The sequence below is a fragment of the Amphiprion ocellaris genome, chromosome 3 (assembly GCF_022539595.1).
Source record: "Amphiprion ocellaris isolate individual 3 ecotype Okinawa chromosome 3, ASM2253959v1, whole genome shotgun sequence".
Lineage (NCBI taxonomy): Eukaryota > Metazoa > Chordata > Actinopteri > Pomacentridae > Amphiprion > Amphiprion ocellaris.
The window spans coordinates 20,947,768-20,967,343 of NC_072768.1; the positions used below are offsets into that span (position 1 = coordinate 20,947,768).

The following is a 19,576-nucleotide window of genomic DNA, read 5'->3' on the forward strand; positions in this document are numbered from 1 at the left end:
CTTCAGCGCTGAGCAAAGGTAAAGGTAGAAGTATAACAAGCGTTCAAGTGTTAAAAAAACATCTGTCAATTAATCACACAATATTTTTTTAATTAGAAATAGCATTAGCTGTACACTGCACTGTGCACTGTGCACCATAAACATTAGAAAGCATTTTTCCCCTCTCTCATTTTTTAGTTGAGGGACAAAATAGCATAGCAGAACTCCAGTTATCAAAATCCTATGTACACATAAAAGCTAAGTTCTTTTGTGGAAAAAACATAGAGGAAGACTCATCATTTCTCCCATTGATATAGTCCATTTGAACTGGTCTTGATCCTAAATCATTGTCCATAATGAGTCCATCAATCATCCAGGCCTGGTGACTCTCCTTGCTGTATTCTTGACGCTATTCTGATGGCTTCTTCCAGCGAAGGCTGATCACTGAGCTACAGAGAAATAGAAAAACAATACAGACATTGACTGACATTGTAATGACCCCTGCTAATCGGTCAGTACTACTCAGTTTATCTGTTTACACTGCCACCCCTTTAAAAGACAATCCTAGCTCTGACAGTGACCGATTGTGTTAGAGGCTGCTGAATTTCATGGGTGCCTGTCACATGGTGCAAAAGAAGTGTTTGCTTTGTAATTAACACAAGAGTAAGAGCAGAAGCTGTTAAAGAACAGCAGTCTGAAGAGAAAAAAGGGTCGGTCATGAGACCTGCAATTGCAGCCCTCAGGGGTTTTCAGCCAAACAAGTTAACATAGTATTCAAACTGAATATAATAGTGTAATATGTAGCTAAAACACATGTGTTTCTGAATGAATATACATTTCTATAATGTAGTGAGTTTATTTGTTTAGAGACTTGGTCAGCCTATCAATTGAAAATACCCGTTTGTATGCAATTAAATTCCCACTTATTTCCCTCTGCTTTTGGTGATAAACTTTTGTGTAGGTGTAAAAAAATTTTTAAAAAAAACACAGCTATAACATATACTTACAGCATTTGCTTCCTCTTCTGCAGTAGAAGACTGATATCACAAATTTGGATTACATGTAAACTTGGGCATCCTGGATGTAAGTTTTATCCCTAACTTCATGCATCACCAAGATGGTAACAGCACACTTACTTCATGAGCTCAACCCCTCCTACCCATGGTTTCTATTGAAACATTTAAGCAAATAGTGCAGCAGGGTAGGGCCTGGGAGGGGATTATTTCAGGGAGACTATTTTAAATACCCTTAGTCCTGACTGAAACCGCATTCAGTATCACATTAAATTATTGTCAGTATCATATAAATAATAACTATACAAAACAAAAAAACAATAACACTTAATGTTGTGTTTAGCAAAAATAAAATACACTGACAGAAATTACTCTGAGGATCCAACACCAATCTATAAAGGATATCTCTACATTTTGCTTTTTCTAACAAATCGTACATATGTGCCATCTTCTTAATTGCAATGACCTGATGCAGCAGAAGTACGCAATTCTCTTCTCTAAAAAGTAAACTGAACAAATTCACAAAGTTAATTCACCAGTTAAATCACTCCTACAGTGTTGGTCTACCAACCTGCACAGCAATGTGAGTGCCATTGGAGGTGGCCAGTAACGTGACACGATGAATATCATCCTGCTCTTGGCTGTAGCCTGCCTCCTCCACAGTTTGGAATGAGGCCATATCAGGAGTCATGATGGCCACCTGGGGGCAACAGAAACATGGTACTGAAGTTACAGCTCTGGTCTTGGGTCCCAAATCGACTATAAACTACATGTAGTGTCATAATGGAGGTTCACCAGGAAAGACCTGAAGACTGCTGAGGTGTCTCCGTTTCCCTAGATTGTAATATTTTAAGTTCTTTCCGAATTTAAGTGACTTTGACACAATAGATTCTCTTGTGCTAAGATTCTGGCTTTTTTCCAAATACATTCAGCTCAGGTAACTGAATTATACATTAACACTTTATTTAACTTCCCATATAAGCCAGTTGGAAAAAAACTTATTCTTCTGATATTATTGTACAGGCAACTGAGAGCTGGAGCAACTGTTTACCTGTTCATCTGAGCCATCTGTTGTTACCATGGTAACAGAGTGCGCGCCTTGCGTGGCCAGTTCGTGGGCTGGGATTGTTATGGTTGTGCCTTCTTGCGTTACCATGGTGATTGTGCCACCCATAGCTTGTAAGTCTGCTTCAGAAATACTGACCTGATGTGAAACACAACACAGAGTGAGGAACATTCACTTTCACAGTAAATACTTCTGGCACAATACTAGTTAATACAAGTTTTTTTTATATATATATATAAATATATATATAAAAAAAAAAAAAAATATATATATATATATATATATATATATATATATATTAAAAAAAAATATATATATATATAAAAATAAAATATATATATATATATATATATATATAAATAAATAAATAAAAATAAAAATTAATTAGTTATGTAATATAGAAATGTACGTGTATATTCTGTTGAATTGCTGTGTAATTATGCCTATAATGACAATAACTATTTTCACTAATGCTGAGATAATGATTATTCATTGATTTTAGGGACAAAAGATTTTTACTGCACTTTCACATTTCTTTAAACAGATCACTGCTTTGACTTACACTTTGGGCTACATTCTTGGTATTGTACAAATCTTGAACGGGACTTGAAATAAAATAAATAAAATAAAATAAAATAGAGGCTCTTTTTCACTTGAATTAAGGCCATCTCTTAGGGCAAAATCTAATCAAATTTTAAATGAATAAATTTGAAATAAAATTTAAATGAGTGGATTGCACATTTTAGGCATAGGTATTTCAGCTGATCATGTTTATTTAACTGTAGGAAGCCAAATTTTTCATTAATATTCAATTAATTGTGTAGCCTACTTTGTGAGACACCAAAATTTCTCCCAGTGTGAAAAAACCTGACACTATTGGCAAAGCAGAGAAGCAGAAAAGAGATCATTAAGACCAGGCACTTGGAGGGAGTTTAAAAGTCATATCCTTTGAATTTTCCCAGAAAATTGGGCTCCGTTTCTTTACGTACAAGATTAGTCCACAGGCTGATATAAGACAATCACACTTGACTGGTGTGCCAATGTAGCATTAAGCTCTGAACTTTGGGCTCTGATGTATTCATGTACAAAGTGGTTCATTTAATCAAATATAGTATATTATGAATTATCATTATTATTATTATTTGGGATCATTTAAAGTGCTTTAGTCCTCTTTTAATCACATATTTGAATTTGTTATATTGTGTTACAATAATTCACATCACATTCACATCACTTCTTTGAGTTAATTTAGTATAAGTAGCCATATAAACACTGGATTATGGTCGTTGTTCAGATCTAGTAAAGAAATTTGTTAAACAAGCCTATAATACATTTTTGTTCTCAAAGGTGGCATCCCATTTACTTTGTTTTTAATATTATTTGTCATCAGATGTAGACTATTATTAAAAATTTGCCCATACATTTTTATAACAGATGTCTCTGTCTAGTGGTGACCCTAATTAATTTAACTGAAGACAAATATAGTCCAAACAGCCACTTAAAGGCAGTTTTAAAAGAGTAACTACACTCTCAAATCCTGCAAGAAGCCTCTCTCTGAGCAAATTTAAAATATGCAAAAGACAAGTCAGGGAGCAGTGACTGTGACCAGCGTAGCCTCCTGGCTGCTTAGTGAATGACATTACTAGTCGGGACACCGAGGAGACTGACTACCAGTCGGTGTAGCATGAACACAGATGAAGAGATGGTAGCACTAATAGCAGCATTTTGAAAGACGCTAGAAGCACATTTATGGGCCTTTGAGAGAGTTAATGTGTAGATACCTGTGTTACAGCTCAGCTTGTCGTTCTACTACAAGACTAACCAGTATGTGTGTGTCTGTACATAGCCCCACCGTTTAATGCTGTCTTATAGTCACAATATAAATTTTGTCAGAAAAACTTCTGTATCATCATATGAATCCAAGCTGTACTAATCTTTGACATGTTTATCATTTGTGATGTCACTGCATTCTGTTACCTGCTGTTGTGTTCCATCCTCCTGCGTTACCAAGGCAACATGCTGCTGACCAACCATGTCTGAGGTCTCTACTGGAACCTGCTCTGAGCCGGAGTCATCAGCCTCCACCACCGCCGTTGTGTAGCTCACATTAGGGTCATCGATGGCATCTGACTCAACAGTAGAAAATTCATTCAAAGTTGTTACCAAGTCTCTACATTATAACTATCATTAGACTGAAGCTTAAATCTAATCTTACACATCTCACAGCATTCCATCAAAAATAGTATTTAAGGCGTTTTTCCTACATTGTTATATTCACACTGACCTGTTGGGGGTTCAAAGTAGGCTTCTTGCTCCTCCTCAATGGGCTCTGTGTCGTTGTGTGCTGTGCGTTTGTGCATAGCGAGAGTGGAGATCTGTTTGTAGGTTTTCCCACAATGGTTGCAGTTGTACGGTTTGCAGGGTGTGTGAACAACATGGTGTTTGTATAGACTTGAGTATTCTGTGAAGCGCTTTTCACAACCAGGAACAGTGCACACATAGGGTTTCTCTCCTGGAGAAGTAAGAAAGCAGACAATGGGTTTTATTTAATAACAGTAATTATATAAAGCTATAAAAACCTATTTTTACAGCAGGACCTCTAGAATTATTATGCACTTTATTTGCAGGCATGTTAAAGGAGCTAAACTGTTGACAGCTTGTTGAGTTACTGAGTTAGTTGGAGGAGCCAAAACAACAGGCTAATGTGTAGAATGACTCACCAGTGTGAATCCTCATATGGTTTTTGTAGTTGGTAGCACTGGCGAATGACCGTCCACAGCTTGGCTCAGAGCAATAATATGGCCGCTCTCCGGTGTGTGTTCTGATGTGAACTTTACGGATATTGGAGGTGGTAAACGACCTGCCGCAACCTTCAACGGGACATTTGAAAGGCTTCTCTCCTGCAAAACAAGAGATGGGACGGACAATAGAAGAAAAGCAATCAATTAACAGTTTTTAAAGCTACATACACTATAAACTACACTAAAACTTCTCATAATTGTGCAAAAGAACAATCAAAAAATTAACTACTATGAAATTTGTAAGCTTTCAAGAAACTGTAAAAGACAAGAATGTCAGGTGTTATACGTGACTGATGTTGATATAATCTGTGAAATACTTTACATTTATCAGTCCATATCATTCTAAAAATAAAAAGTGCAAACTATTGCAACTTATCATGCTTCTATTAATGAATGTTCCCGCCCTCTCGCAGGCCTTTGGTAACTGTAGAGAAATTCAACTCAACAATCTAACACAATCTCTCAAGTTGTTCAGCCATACCTGGCACTTAACCGCAATCTGTGCTTTTTAAAAAAAAAAGCAGTGGTGTGTGATTTAAATTAATTATTTTCAGTTGCAAACATTCCTCGAACAGCCTCTTCTGTATTAAACTAAGAGCCTCAAGGCCAGGCAGCTTTTATCAGCAGGAGCAAACGGTAGTCAGTCCTCATGCCAGACTTATGATGCAATATAAGACATTTGCACGCCTTTTTAGGTTTACTGTGTATTGCAACAAATTAAGGTTGGTCAGTGAGTCTCTGGGTGTGGCTGTGTACCTGTATGAGTCCTCGTGTGCTTTTGAAGGTCTCCAGAGGTTTTGAAGGACTTGCAGCAGTTCATCTCCTGACATCTGTATGGCTTCTCCCCCGTGTGTGTGCGTGAATGACTCTTCAGTCCATACCCTGAAATCGGCATACAAATTGACAGTCAGTTGGCCATTACTCTTAGTGAATATGCTGTTACTTCTGTTCAATCATCTCTTACAGCAGTACAAGAACCACCCATCCTAGTTTTTATTTTAATCTCAACAATTAATTTATTTTCAGTTGTTAACAAGAACATCACTACAGTGACTATGGGATTTTACAATTAAAAAGTTAAGTTAGCGAAAAGGACCCATCATAGCCAGAATCCCTTTCTATTCAGAAATACATACATATATATATATATATATATAAATAAACTGCCATAAACATTAAGGTGGAAGGTTAAAGACACATATATGTAACATATGTAACATTTCTGGCTTCATCAGTACATTAAAATAACATTATTCTGTAATGCAGAAATAGGTCACTGCAATGGTTGTCTCACAGCTTCTTACCGACATACCCATCACAGTGAGGGAGAGAAACTGAAGAATGGCGCTAAGTAACAAATCACTGTTAATTAATAAAGTTGCTGCTGTTGTTCCACGTGTGGAATTGCAGGCAGCTGTCTTGCTTTGGAGATGCTCTTATGGATCCTTGCTGCTGTCTGATGCTGCATATAATTAATAAATTCAACAGACTACAACAAACAGCTAACCTTCTGTTAACGTTTTGTTAAAACCCTGATTAGAATCATTAGTTGTGAACCTGATTTATCTAACAGGTGACAGTCTGTCTTCATTGCAGAAATGTTTTATTTAATGGACTTTTCTGTTGATGTGAAACTGTACTAAGTAAAATGTTATGCACGTGACTGAGAAAGGCATGCCAACTGTCTTTTCCTCTCTGTGATGCATTTGGATCAATACTGGTGCTGCAATGGGAAAAAGCTTTCCCTAATTCGCTTCACACAACCCCAAGCACATTGCTTCCCATATCAATCTGTTCATTTGGCAGCATGCAGTTTAGACTTGTGCTGTGTTGAAAGTGATAAGTGAATGCTATTAGGCCCAACCTCTAAAGGAAATATTACCGGGGTGCTGATAATTCAGACATGAAGCCAACACATTTAGTTGCCGTCATTAAATTGGCCATAGTTACCTGTTGCAAACTTCTTCCCACAGCCAGGGTAATCACAGACATACGGTTTGTCTCCTGTGTGGGAGCGCTCATGTACCTGCAGGACACACAAACAAAACTGCTGAGCAGTGCTGCCTGAAAAAGGAAAGCAGTAACTGAACACAGAATAGGAAGATGCTATGAGGAAAATATTTGCTTCCCACACTTGAAAAAGCACAAGCACAGCAATACAGCAAACTTTTCTCATGATGTGCGGACAAATCTACAAAACACCTACACTTACTTTAAGGTGGTGGGCAGTGGTGTAGAGCTTTCCACAGCCTTCATAGTCACAACGGAAAGACTTTTCTCCTACATTTGACACCCTTCCTGGCCTGTTGTCTTGACCCTGTAGCACAATCTGAAAAGACAAGAAGAACTTTGTTGACTTGATGTTAAACCTAAATAAAATGTAAAAATATGTGATTTTAAAAAAAATTAGGATATTGTACCCGCATGTGGACACCATTGTCTGCTTCCACTCTGCCAAACGACCCCAAAGGGTTTTCTATATTTTCCACCTGAGAGGGAAAAGACAAGACACTTCATCTTATAGCTCCCTGAATCATTGTGAAAATTCAAAACCATCTACAGCTTTATTTGTTTAACAAGATAAATCACAAGTACAGTATTTAAAAATGTGATCTACACAACAGGTGAAGGTCAATACAGTGTATATTAGCAAAAGCTCCACAACATCATTTACTGAAAAAGACAAACAATAAATACAATCTCAGTGTTTAATTTTACAAATCTACAAGTATGTAAGCATAAATACAACACCAGTGGCACAATGCAATGACACTGCACAAGTAGAAACAGAATCAATTTTATTGCCAAGTAAGTTTTTGCATAAGAGAAATTTAACTTGGTGTTTGGGTGCCGTACAGTAAACATTAACTCGTAGAAAATTTTTATAGAAGGAAAAAGAAGATTTGAAATATTAAATGTTACAAGTCAGTAGACAGTAAGTGGTATAAGACCAACCAGCAGCAAATGTAGCAAATCCAAATGATTATAGAAGTAATAGAAATATTTATAGTGTGCAGGAATGTGCAAATGGTGGCGTACTGTACCTTGGTGGTGTACTGTTCGAGCACGCTGATGGTCTCAGGGTCGATGGCCGTGGCTTCAGCCTGCAGGTCTGCGATGGTGCCATCAGCCTGGATGGCCAGGATGGTGTTGGACTGAGGCATGTGCACCGTGTGCTGGATGTAGGCAGTGCTGCCATCCTCCAGCTGTACCTCCTGTAGGCCGCTCTGGTCATACGCATCTGCACGGGAACAAGGAGAAGGATGTAGAGAAAGAAACTGAATTTAAAAAAAAAAAATGGCCTTGGGTCCAGTGAGAAAACTGAGAAGGTCATAGAGGGTTTCCATTTCAGACATGCCTGCATTCAAACTTAAAAATTCTCAGTATAAAATAATAAACAAAACATCCAGCAATAAGGCATTACTTATTTAAAATCAAGAGGTTTCCATATCTTGGAGTTAAAATTATTTCATTTCATTTACATTTCTTGGTCCATTAGTTACACTTCTTTGAGCCTTTTCAATTAGTATGAACAAACAGACAAAAATCACATTTTAAAAAGGTTTCTTAGATCTACATCATAATGTTTATATATGGATTTGGTGTCAGTCTAGTACAAAAATGCCACAAAATGTATTTCTGCACTCAAAAAAAAACATATTGGCTAAATGCTGCCAAGAAATATTGCATTTTGAATAAAATGTGCAACTTGTTCATAAACATACTGTAATGTCCACACTACTAGCTGAAGAACAAAGTGCTACGAACCAATTTACAAGTATATTAATTTTCTAATGGTTGTACAATGGTGTTATAAAAAAGAATTACAAAGGCAGACTAAATTAAAATAGGTTAGCCAAACACTAAATCTCAACCCTTCATCTTTTTTCTCGTTCTTTACTTTCTCTCTGTTCCTCTTATTACATTGACATTACATTGGAATGCAATTAAAAGAGATTATTGAAATTAGAAATTTCTCAGAATACTTGAAGACACAGATGACAGAAACCTGAAGTTCATACAGAAAATTAGGTATTAAGGTGTTAAACATTTACCTTTTGGTGTGTGAATATAGGCAGTTGTTCCATCTTCTAACTGAACTGCCTGTCCATCTTCGAGCTGTAAACTGTCCCCTCCTGAAACACATATGAAAGAAAACCTTAGTTACTTTCACCTCTCTGGCTGTGCGCTCATAGTCCTATTTGAAGGAATTATGTCACAGGGATGACACGCACTACTTTACTTTGTGCCACCTAATTAGGTACATCAGGAATACTTTTCAATCCTCCGATTGGTATTAAAATCAGTGTAATATTTTCATTCTCTCATTACAGATTATTATTGATCCTTACTGGGTTTTTGTTTTACCTGCTTTAGGCATGGACACGTGCTGAACGTAGGCAGCAGAGCCGTCCTCCAGCTGGATCACCTGGCCGTCCATAATCTGTCCGTCAGAAAAGGAGGCTTTGGAGTCATGTTGGATATATGCAGTCGATCCGTCAGCAAGAGTCACAGCCTGCAGGCTCACTGTGTCAATGCTGTCCATCTGATCACCATCTGGGAAATGATTTGAGGGTGGCAACACTTGAAATGTCAGTTTAGAAAGTAAGAAAAGCACTTTATGGCAGATTTACTTAACTTTCCGAAAGGGCAAAAAGAGAACAAAGTCTGACATGAATTTGTTTTGCGAAGCTATCATATGACAAATTTCATCAACTAACACAATATTAAAGTGTGTTTTTAAGATGGAATTTTTGTATTTTTACATCACTGAATCATCCTTCTTATATTCTCAAAATATGGCTATTCAATTTAGGTCATGAATAACGCATATGACAGATCATTTCCTCTAAAAGCTAATCGCACTGCCCAACTGTTAAACCTCTACTTTTGTCTCTTGCTTAAAAGACTTTCACAATTGTTTTAGTTTCTGAGAGTGCAGTAACTGTTTCTCACCCAAACTTCTGCTACCTTTAGACAGAAGACACTTTACCCATCCTCTTTTTCTGGTTGACTTAGAGCAATTTATTGTGTATCTTTTAATCATTCAATTAATGCTGACAGCAAATGAGTTATAGCAATGACAAGTTTAAGTTTGGGAGCTCACCTGCTACTGTCACGGCCTCTGTAAGACAGAGTGTGACTGGCTGCCCATCTGCATCGTGAAACTCTGCCATACCCTGGGAGTCCCGGTTTATCTGGGCCAAGAGCATACTTTAGCTGCTGGAGTGATAGATGGAGGAGATTCATTTGAAACATATATTGGTGACCACAGGCCAGTAAACACAGACACACAGTGATGCAGTCACTGAAAAATAGAGATCCTTTGCAACAATGTGCTGATGACAGGCAAACATTTGTTAGGTAATAGCTAATACACAATTTACAAGACAAGCTTACTACTAGAAGCTGAGTATAAATGAGCACAGGTATGATGTATCATAACTGATTAAACATGAATGACATTAACGTGTCATACACAGGGACAAAAAGATACAACAAAGCTCTTACTTCTACTGTAGATTCATCAGACATCAACTGACATGTTTACCTTCTCATTTTAAGCATGCAAGTTAGCATTAGCTAATTTTATTATCGGCAGAATTGACTATGAGCTACATAAGAGTTCCTCAAAATAGTGGCAAGCCAGCATTTACTTCAGAGGTGAATGAGTACCCACTACCTGAATGGGCTGTAACATCAGTCTGTCACTGCTCATCTGTTTTTGGCGCTAGTTGGTTTGAATGTAGCATGTTGGGCTAGCTAGCTAAGATGTAGCACAACTATGACTTGCCACATTTGTCACTCCGTTATAAAACATGACCAAACAACTGTATTGAAGCGGCAGCAGTGCGACACTACGGCTGTTCTGTTAGCACATTGACAGCATGTCTAAATGGTCAAACACTTGCAGCTACAGCCGCCGAAACGATATGTCATAACGGAGTTGGCCAACTAGCCACTATGCTAACAGCGGTGCTAACTACGCCAACCAGTGCTGTCACTTTTTCAGCGGTTCTTAGCGAACTGTCTCTAAAATATTATAGTTAACGAGGGTACAGTTGTCATAAACGGGTAAGTGGAGCCCGAGCTGGCTCTGTATGACAGCTGGTTGGCTAGCTAGCTCTCTCCGCAAAGCTTCAAGCCGAGTTCGACTAACTAGCGACGCAGTTAGGTAACAAGAACGAGCAATCCCTGAGCTAATTAATGATAACATAAGCATTTTGGCTCGGTGAATGTCAGTTTTATTGTTTAATACAACAGCATTTTCCATTCTCCGACTGAATCCCTGCAGTAGCTTGTCACTCCCGTTCACAGAGATGGCTGTGGGAATAATGCACACTGGGTAAAAACCAATTTATATACTAACCTCCGAAAAATTTCCAACAATTCCTCCTGTTCGACCACCATGCAACAGTGCAGGAAACGATCGGCGATGTCCACAAACCGGGAACATGTATGACAGCACAGTCCTTCGAGTGCTGTCCCGCCTATTCACTATTGAGGAAAAGTGATTGGTTAGATGGTCCCAAATCCCACTCCTATTGGTCAGCGTATGTGTCCATCGTGTCCTCTCGAGCCTGTGTTGCTGTTATTCAGCCTCCCGGGCCCCTGGCAGACGCCATTCCGCGTCGGTTTTCGTATTGTCTCGGGCTTTAGACTGTAAATGCGCTTCGTCGTCGTATAAAATAAATATTTAAGTTTCAAAGTAAGACGGCAGTCAGCCCACTCTGTAGATTCCGAGCCACCGTGCACCACAGAATGTGGTTGTAGCGGTTCTTCGGCAGCATAAACAGCGATGTGTGGGAAGGTTTTTCGGCATCCATGTTGAAAACAAGGTCGTGTGGGAAAAAAAGGGGGAATGTGGGCAATGCAGTGAAAAGAGCCTCTGTGGGATGAAATGTCCAACTGACAGCTGACAGTACAAACTACACACAGCACAACTGAAATACTAACTCACAGGCATCTTCAGAAACGTTCAAAACAGGACATTTACTTCCTGAATATCAGATAGATAGACAGATAGATAGATAGATAGATAGATCTCCAAATGAGAAATTACTCAAATGAGGCTTGACTATAAACGTGTTACAGCATGACACGGTATTTGTATATTAGTACATGTTATAATGTAGAAATATGAGGTATACGTACAATATTGGAAAGATAAATACTCTAACATTGACGATTAATACTAATATTACAAATAGGATTAATTTTTGAATTTAAAAAGGTTAGAGAAGCTCTAAGATATATCATCTAATGACAGATGGCATTAGTTCTTTAATGGTGGTGGAGCTACATTTTATCCAGTACTTTGTTAAGGCTAAACACAAATATGTGGTATGTGTACTTTGAGTATTTTTCTTTAAATGTTGCTTCAGCTCAACTGCACATTGTTATGGAATATTATACTTTATTCTTACTACTTACATAATTCATTGGACAGCTTCAGAGACTGTACAGACGAAGAGTGTTGCAAGCAAAATATATGAACAGCTCCTTGAATATGATGCTGTGTTATGGATTACCCTGCCTGGAATAAAATGCATGTAGAGCTGAAATGACTAGTCCAGTTATCTATTGGTTCATTAATAGAAAATTATTTGGTAACTAATTTGAAACATGTTGAGCAAATGAAGACATCAGAAATGTTAAACAATTAAACGATTCACGATGAGTACTCACATTGTGACTTTTGTCCATCATGGAGAGAAATGCTGCTACTTCCTGTGGTACATCACAGTCCCACAAGTGCAGCCTTCGGCTCTGCAGACATACCCTACTCCATCAGGACAGGACTCTGATCAGACAGATAAAGTTGGAGGTAGATTGGAGCATGTACAGGGAAGTTAGACAGCACTACCTCTTTCGTGGCAAAGCATCAACTTCAGGAGGCTGCCATGGCAATGCCGTTTGATTTTTGTGGAAGATTTTGATAACTTTTCATCACTACAACCTGTTACTTATACTGGCCAAATTACCCCCTACGAGGATGTAACCCCTGAAAATGAGCAAAAATAACAAAAAATCTCACAGTTAAAGCACAATGGTGGATTTGATGTTGGGTTTAGGGTATGGGTGCTGCTGGCTTTTTTGTGCGCCCTGACGTGCTACATATGCCTACCAAATTTAGTAGATGTATTTGAAACATCCTGCCCATAGTAGATGGTACACATGTTGCAGGGGGCTCTATGGAGTCATTTTACCACACACATGTGCAAGTTTCATAAATTATATATATATATATTTGCCAGCTCTGATGTGTGTGCAAATTTTCATGAGTTTATCAACATGTTCAGGCCTTCAAAAATGCGATACTTTTGGGCGAAAGCATTCCATCAGGGTCCTAATTAATATTATTTGCTGTTTCTTTTAATTACTTTCCTTGTCTTAATTTATTTCTAATAATTTTGAGGTATGGATGGTGGTTAGACAAAACAAAGATGTGGGGGTGTCATAGTTTTTGAGGTTTTACAAACCACACATTCAATTAACTGTTTGTTGAGGAGATGACAGTTTAATAATGATAACTGTTAACTGTGGCCCAAAACAAAACTGTTAAAAATGAAAATGCTTTTTACACATTAATGTATAAGTAATAATATTTTTTTTTCCATTTTCTTTATTTTAATACTGTAACACTGGAAATATATTTTCAGGATTTTAATGCAGGAGTTTTGTGTTTTTCATTTTTCTGTGTAGTACTTTTACTCAGGTAAAAGCTTCTTTCACACCTGCTTCCTAAGAACATGTGCTGACGTGTAACAAAGTGATAAATTTCCAACCTGAAAAAAGAATCAGACTCAGGTCACTTAGAATAAATGATGCAATGTTTATGCATGATGACTTTTAGAGTTTTTGGTGGAGGCCTGTATTCCTTTTCAAATTCTGCTTAATGAATATGATGTGCTTTCTGTAATGTAAAACTATCATACAATTCTTAATAGCAAAATCAAGACTTTCTAGTCACGATCCAAAAGTGACGCATGTTTCATTGTTTTCAGGCAGGCAAAAGCTATGTCAAGTCCAACCAAAGACACCAAAACACAAACTGCACGATACAGAGAGCTTGTGTCAAAATAAAAGCTTATTAACCACGTATGTGTGTGTCCACGTACAAGGAATTTGACGGTAGTTTTTTCATTGCTCCTGATGTCTTAATCAGGCGTCTACATAACAGCTTAAAACGAGGACAATGATAGTAATAGCATTATAACAAATTGTTATTATAATGCGAAACACTGGCAAACCCACATCCAGCAAGTCATTATTTTTGGACAGTTATAGTCTACTTTACTGTAGCATATTAACATTTTAAAAAGTAGCAAGTTTTTATTCTGGCTAACATTCACTGTAAAAACTTAATACATCTATGAGCTGTTTCCCTTTTTGTAGACTTTAGTAGATTAAACTTTTAAATTAACGTCAGTACTGAAGATGTATTTCTAGAATTAGATAAAGTTAGTGACATTTGAAAAAAAAAAAGAAATCTGTACAGAGATTTGTTTGTTTTGTTTTCTTTGTTTGTTTTTATAGTTAAATATCCTTCATTGAAATACACATGATTTAATGTAAAATGAAAATTGTGATCATGGAATATTGCTGTCTTGTGAGATAAATATTACTGTTGCTTTACATTTGTTTTACAGTGTAGACAGCCTAGACTGGTGGATGTCTAATATGGACCATCGGGGAAATAAAGACAAAAACATCTAGAAGTGGTTCCCACTCTGATGATGCAGCATTTTAAGATAAGATCTACTTTATTCAAAAGTAGATCTTATAGATTTTGTACTTTGTTGGCAGAAAAATGAGGAGTAGAGTAAAACGTTATTTACACCTCCTGTGTGTCTCAGATAAACAACTCGTGAATCTGTCATTTTCACCACGCTACTGCTTAAAAGAGAATGAAAACGGCCTAATAATTGCTGCATGTGACAAGTTTTATTTAGAAGGTTCACACCGGAAGTAGTGTTCTAGCATGTCTGTCTTGACCACGTCCTCTGCGCTGTCAGGATGGGGGAGTCTCCTCTCTAGTGGGCTTCACGCACTGGGGATTCCTCCTTAGATCAGTTGTGTGCATGCAGGTGGAGAACCGGGGAACGTACAGACACACCGCCCGGTTCTGACTCTCACAGCCGCCGACATGTTCCCGGGGATGCGGACGGAGGACCGGAGGGACTCGGGGGTCCTGGATGCTGCGGCTCTGAGGCAGCAGAGGAGGATCAAACAAGCCATCCAGTTCCTCCACAAGGACTCGGCTGATCTGCTGCCTCTGGATGGACTGAAGAAACTCGGCACGTCTAAACAAGGGGTGAGCTTATATCAAAGGCCACACTTTTAGATAATTAATTCATCAACTTGAAATGTAAACTAATGCAAATAATGATGATGGGAGAGTCACTGCGTCTTATTTTATTTACCACAATTTCATAATCCTTCATGTATCATTATATATTTTTGGAATTTGTAGCTCGTATAGTAATGCAGTGAAACAGCATATATGATATTAGGGGAATCATAAATGGTCTAAAACTGATGCATTCATATAAAGTAGCTCAATGTTTCACACCTTTTCACAGAATTTGCCAGAAGGTTCTTATGCTGTATGCATACTGTAATTGTAGTGTTATCTTACATCAAGGTCCAACTCAACATTGATCAGTTTTTTTTAACATTGATTCATGCTCATATTGTTGTTATCTCTACTGTAGCAGCCACACAATATTCTCCAGAAGCGCCTGCTGGAGGCGAAGCTGAGCCGAGGCAGGACGAGCATGTGTGGGGTCACACCAAACGGTGGAGGAATCCATCTGAGCTGCAAGAATTTAAATTCACATGAGGATGAGAAGGAGGAGGAGGAAGACTTCATCCATGTACCATGCAAGGTAGGTGGGGATTAAACTACTGAGAGATGTTTCTTTAAAGAAGTTATTGTGTCACGGTTGTAGTCAGTAACATTGATTAGACGTCTTTATTTGTTTAAGACACAAATAATGGCTGTGAACTCTTTGTTCAAGTGATGTTTTTTCTTTCTGTCTCCATCTCTGCGTCCCCCTTCTCTGTGTGTTTGCAGTGTTTAGGACAGGAGCTGAATGTGCTGATTGATACAGGCTGCAAGCTGAACCTGATGTCCTCACTGACTGTGGGGAGGTTAGGGTGAGATCACTGCACATTCTCATTATTTGCCTACTTGACTTTCAGTACCTTAAGGCTAATTGAAGAGCCCTGATTGTGCACATTTTCAGATGTATGATTTAATGATGGTATATGTTTACATGCTTTGTTCCAAAAACATATGATCTTTCCTCATGTATACATCGCTGCGCTGCCTTTTCTCACCATCTGTGAAATGCCCCATTTTAGCTCCAGTTTCTTTATACTCCAGAAAGTATAGTCTGCTCTCATTGGTCAACTGTACAAATTAAAATGAGCCAATGCTTGTTATTTACTATAACCCCAGATCTCTGAATACATCAGTGTAAGGCCACCCCAGATATTGTTGTAAAGTGAAACCAGTGAAAGGCATCAGGAAGAGTAATGTGATAATGTACTGTATGATGGAACATCCATCTGTCCTTCCATTATCTACACACCGCTCAATCCTCATTAGGGTGGGGGGGCTGGAGTCTATCCCAGCTGACTTAGGGTGAAGGCAGGGGACACCCTGGACAGGTCACCAGTCTATCACAGGGCTACATTTAGATCACACACAATTTAGAGTTATCAGTTAACCTCAGCATATTTTTGGACTGTGGGAGGAAGCTGGAGTACCTGGAGAAAACCCACACATGCACAGTTAGAACATGCAAACTACATGCAGAAAGTTCCCAGGAAGGTGGGGACGCGAACCGGGGATCTTCAAGCTGCAAGGCGAAAGTCCTTCCACCAGGCCACTGTGCAGCCTTATGATGGAACATGAAATTCAAAATTCTTTCATTTATTAATTTAAAAAAGCAGAAATATTTTAACACTGTCAGTGCAAAGCAGTGAAGGATGTCACAAGAAACCAGAAAACAACAGGAAGGGATTATTGCACCACAGAACTGGAGAAAATCTTCATTAAGATCAGCTCCTTAGACATTCTTTGCAGATCCATGTGAAGCATTACTTTAGAACACATTCACTTTCACTTTATCTGCTGGAAGTTAGTTGATCGTTTGTTCATCTGCATACTTTTAGGACCTTGCAAGCGTTTGTAAAGTTAATGTTATCAGTGTAAAGAATTCATTTGTATATAGAGATATTTTCCAAATTAGTAAATTAGCTAAGTAACAGAAGAAAAGCCTAAACTTCAAATGAATCCTTTCAGACAGATAAGAAGCCGTGTTATATCTTTGCTGTGGGCTTTGGGAGTTTGCAGCCCTTTTACATGGACAACAGAGCAGCTGTGACATAATAAAGGCTCTTAAATGCAAACACTCTGATGGCTAGAGGAAACATAATGCTTAATTAATTTTGTTTCCCTCCAAGTTTAAAAGAATACGTCGAAGAGAACAAAATGGAGACAGATGGCTTCCCATTTCAGCGTAAGCTCTGCATCGATGGTCGCATCAAGGAGCTCAGCTTGACCATCGGACAACTCAGGATAATGTGTTCATTTGCCATCGTGGGTAAGGAGGAAAATGATCTATATATGAGTAAAAACGGCATAGCTACTTCTAAGTCCTAATATCATAACATTAATGTCCACCAATTACATTTATTTTCAGAGAGTAACAAGCCTTTCCTGTCCCTGGGCAGCAAGACTCTAAAGGCACTCAAGGTAAATCATCTCATTTCCACCACCACCTTTGACTTGCACTCAGTCATCCAAACCCACTGGGGACATTAAAGTTGAATTAGCAACATAGGATAAAAAAGATAGAAGATATCTGCAGAGTATCAATGTAAATGTGTAACATTTTGGCATACTGTCTGTTTTGAAGTGTGTAATCGACACCGACAAGCAAATGCTGGTGTTTGGGACAACCATGAGGGAGCAGGTTCAGTTTGCCATAAAGCCACTCAATGAAAGGTAGGAAGATTACTGTGTCATTTTATGTTTGAGAGAATGCATGTCCTCTTTGAGGTTCACCCTGAATTATACTTCATTCAGTTCATTTACACTACTGTTCAAAGGTTTGGGTCACTTACAAATGTCCTTATTTTTGAAAGAAAAGCTGTTTTTTCAACGAAGATGACATTAAATTATTGAGAAAAACAGTTTAGACATTGTTAATGTGGAAAATGACTGCTCTAGCTGGAAATGACTGATTTTTAATGGAATAGGGGTACAGAGGAACATTTCCAGCAACCATCACTCCTGTGTTCTAATGCTACATTGTGTTAGCTAATGGTGTTGAAAGGCTAATTGATGATTAGAAAACCCTTGTGCAATTATGTTAGCACATGGATAAAAGTGTGAGTTTTCATGGAAAACATGAAATTGCCTGGGTGACCCCAAACTTTTGAACAGTAGTGTATACGTAGGTATATAATGTATGTCAGTAATTGTCATCAAGTCAAACAACAGTGCATTTAGAGCCCAAAAGGCTATTTCGTTGCATGTTTTAAGCTTTTGGTAGATAGAGTTGTGCATCACTTGGGATGAAGAATTGGTTCAGCCCAACAGATGTTGGAAATCAATGCAAAATATCTATACTCTTGTACAAGTAAATGAGTTATTTAAAAAGGGACTTATATTTTAAAAAGGGCACTTATAATAAGGGCAGTTTTCTATTACAAAATACAACTTAGATTTGAGAACTTTGACAACAGAGAACCAATACAAATTAAAATAGGGAAACCAGATGTTCTACAAATTAGTCTAACCAATCCTTTTCTGCTTCTTCTTCTCTCCTTTTGACACGGCTGCTCCTCTGACTTCAGAGACCTGGATTACTGATCTTCCTGTCACACACACTGACTAGTAGCAATAGAAATATTTACTCTTTCAAATAGATGCCTCTTTGGGGAACTTCAGATTTCTCACTTCACATACTCTTACTTTCTCTCTGCCATGTTGTTTGGTGCATTTTGGAGTCAGATGCTCCACAATGACTTCACAGATTTTTACGTAAATACAGCTGTTGACTCACTAGCACTTCCTCATGTAGCATCGGCGTTCTTGTAGCCCAGAATATATTGTATTAGCTGTCACTACAGTAGTACGTGCTGTGCAGGTAGTTAACAAAAGCTGTAGTGCTGTAGCCTTTAAGATTCTGATAGAATTGTGATTTATAGCCCTTATATCCCATATTGTTCTGCCAGACGTAGTATTCTACATTTATAGCTGGAAATCAGCCATGGAGAACACATTTGGAAGTTGTGTAGCTGATAAGTTTAGCACAATCAGCAGGTTACCTGTTTATCTACTGTATTTTATAACGTTGTAAATGTATTTTCTAGTCTGAGACATGTATTTGCATTGAGGTCACTGCCTTTTAATGTTTACAGAATGTTAGTGACACTTGTGATATGTTTATCATATGATGACTGTAGCAAAAGTGCAGCACTGAATATCAAATAAAATGCCAAATTATGAGACAACTTTTTCTCTTTGTTCAATTCTTCATATAGCCCCTAGAAAATCTTGCATAACGTGTCCCTGCGCTATTCAATCTGAGAACCATTTATGAAACTGGGTGCAGCTAAAGGCAGTCTGACATAATTAAAGCTGTTAATTAGAGGCAAAACAGAAGAAGGTTAGCAGGAGAAAAGTCGTGACACAC

At 38.1% G+C, this 19,576-nt stretch overlaps 2 protein-coding genes across 7 annotated transcripts; one reads left to right on the forward strand and one right to left on the reverse strand.

The window, feature by feature from the left end:
- Positions 1 to 69: 69 nt before the first annotated feature.
- znf143b (zinc finger protein 143b) lies at positions 70 to 11,697 on the reverse strand. 4 transcript variants are annotated; one of them, XM_035953604.2, is made up of 15 exons: positions 11,230 to 11,697; positions 9,967 to 10,057; positions 9,228 to 9,416; positions 8,915 to 8,995; positions 7,904 to 8,100; positions 7,280 to 7,348; positions 7,072 to 7,188; positions 6,810 to 6,885; positions 5,616 to 5,741; positions 4,779 to 4,958; positions 4,343 to 4,570; positions 4,036 to 4,184; positions 2,044 to 2,196; positions 1,564 to 1,692; positions 70 to 428 (listed from the first exon to the last, which is right to left on the reverse strand). In XM_035953604.2, the coding sequence occupies exons 1-15, from the start codon at positions 11,314 to 11,316 to the stop codon at positions 345 to 347; spliced, it is 1,956 nt and encodes a 651-aa protein (XP_035809497.1). In that variant the 5' UTR covers positions 11,317 to 11,697; the 3' UTR covers positions 70 to 344. The 4 variants fall into 4 exon arrangements, with proteins under 4 accessions (XP_035809497.1, XP_023137713.1, XP_023137714.1 ...); XM_023281945.3 differs by having other exon boundaries at positions 9,967 to 10,082; XM_023281946.3 differs by having other exon boundaries at positions 9,967 to 10,079; positions 11,230 to 11,276.
- Positions 11,698 to 14,858: 3,161 nt separating this feature from the next.
- LOC111576350 (nuclear receptor-interacting protein 3) lies at positions 14,859 to 19,394 on the forward strand. 3 transcript variants are annotated; one of them, XM_023281971.3, is made up of 7 exons: positions 14,859 to 15,177; positions 15,578 to 15,751; positions 15,940 to 16,022; positions 17,337 to 17,476; positions 17,576 to 17,628; positions 17,792 to 17,880; positions 18,735 to 19,394. In XM_023281971.3, the coding sequence occupies exons 1-7, from the start codon at positions 15,010 to 15,012 to the stop codon at positions 18,748 to 18,750; spliced, it is 723 nt and encodes a 240-aa protein (XP_023137739.2). In that variant the 5' UTR covers positions 14,859 to 15,009; the 3' UTR covers positions 18,751 to 19,394. The 3 variants fall into 3 exon arrangements, with proteins under 3 accessions (XP_023137739.2, XP_054863530.1, XP_054863534.1); XM_055007555.1 differs by having other exon boundaries at positions 17,792 to 17,879; positions 18,719 to 19,394; XM_055007559.1 differs by having other exon boundaries at positions 15,940 to 16,016; positions 17,792 to 17,879; positions 18,719 to 19,394.
- The last annotated feature ends 182 nt before the right edge of the window (positions 19,395 to 19,576 follow it).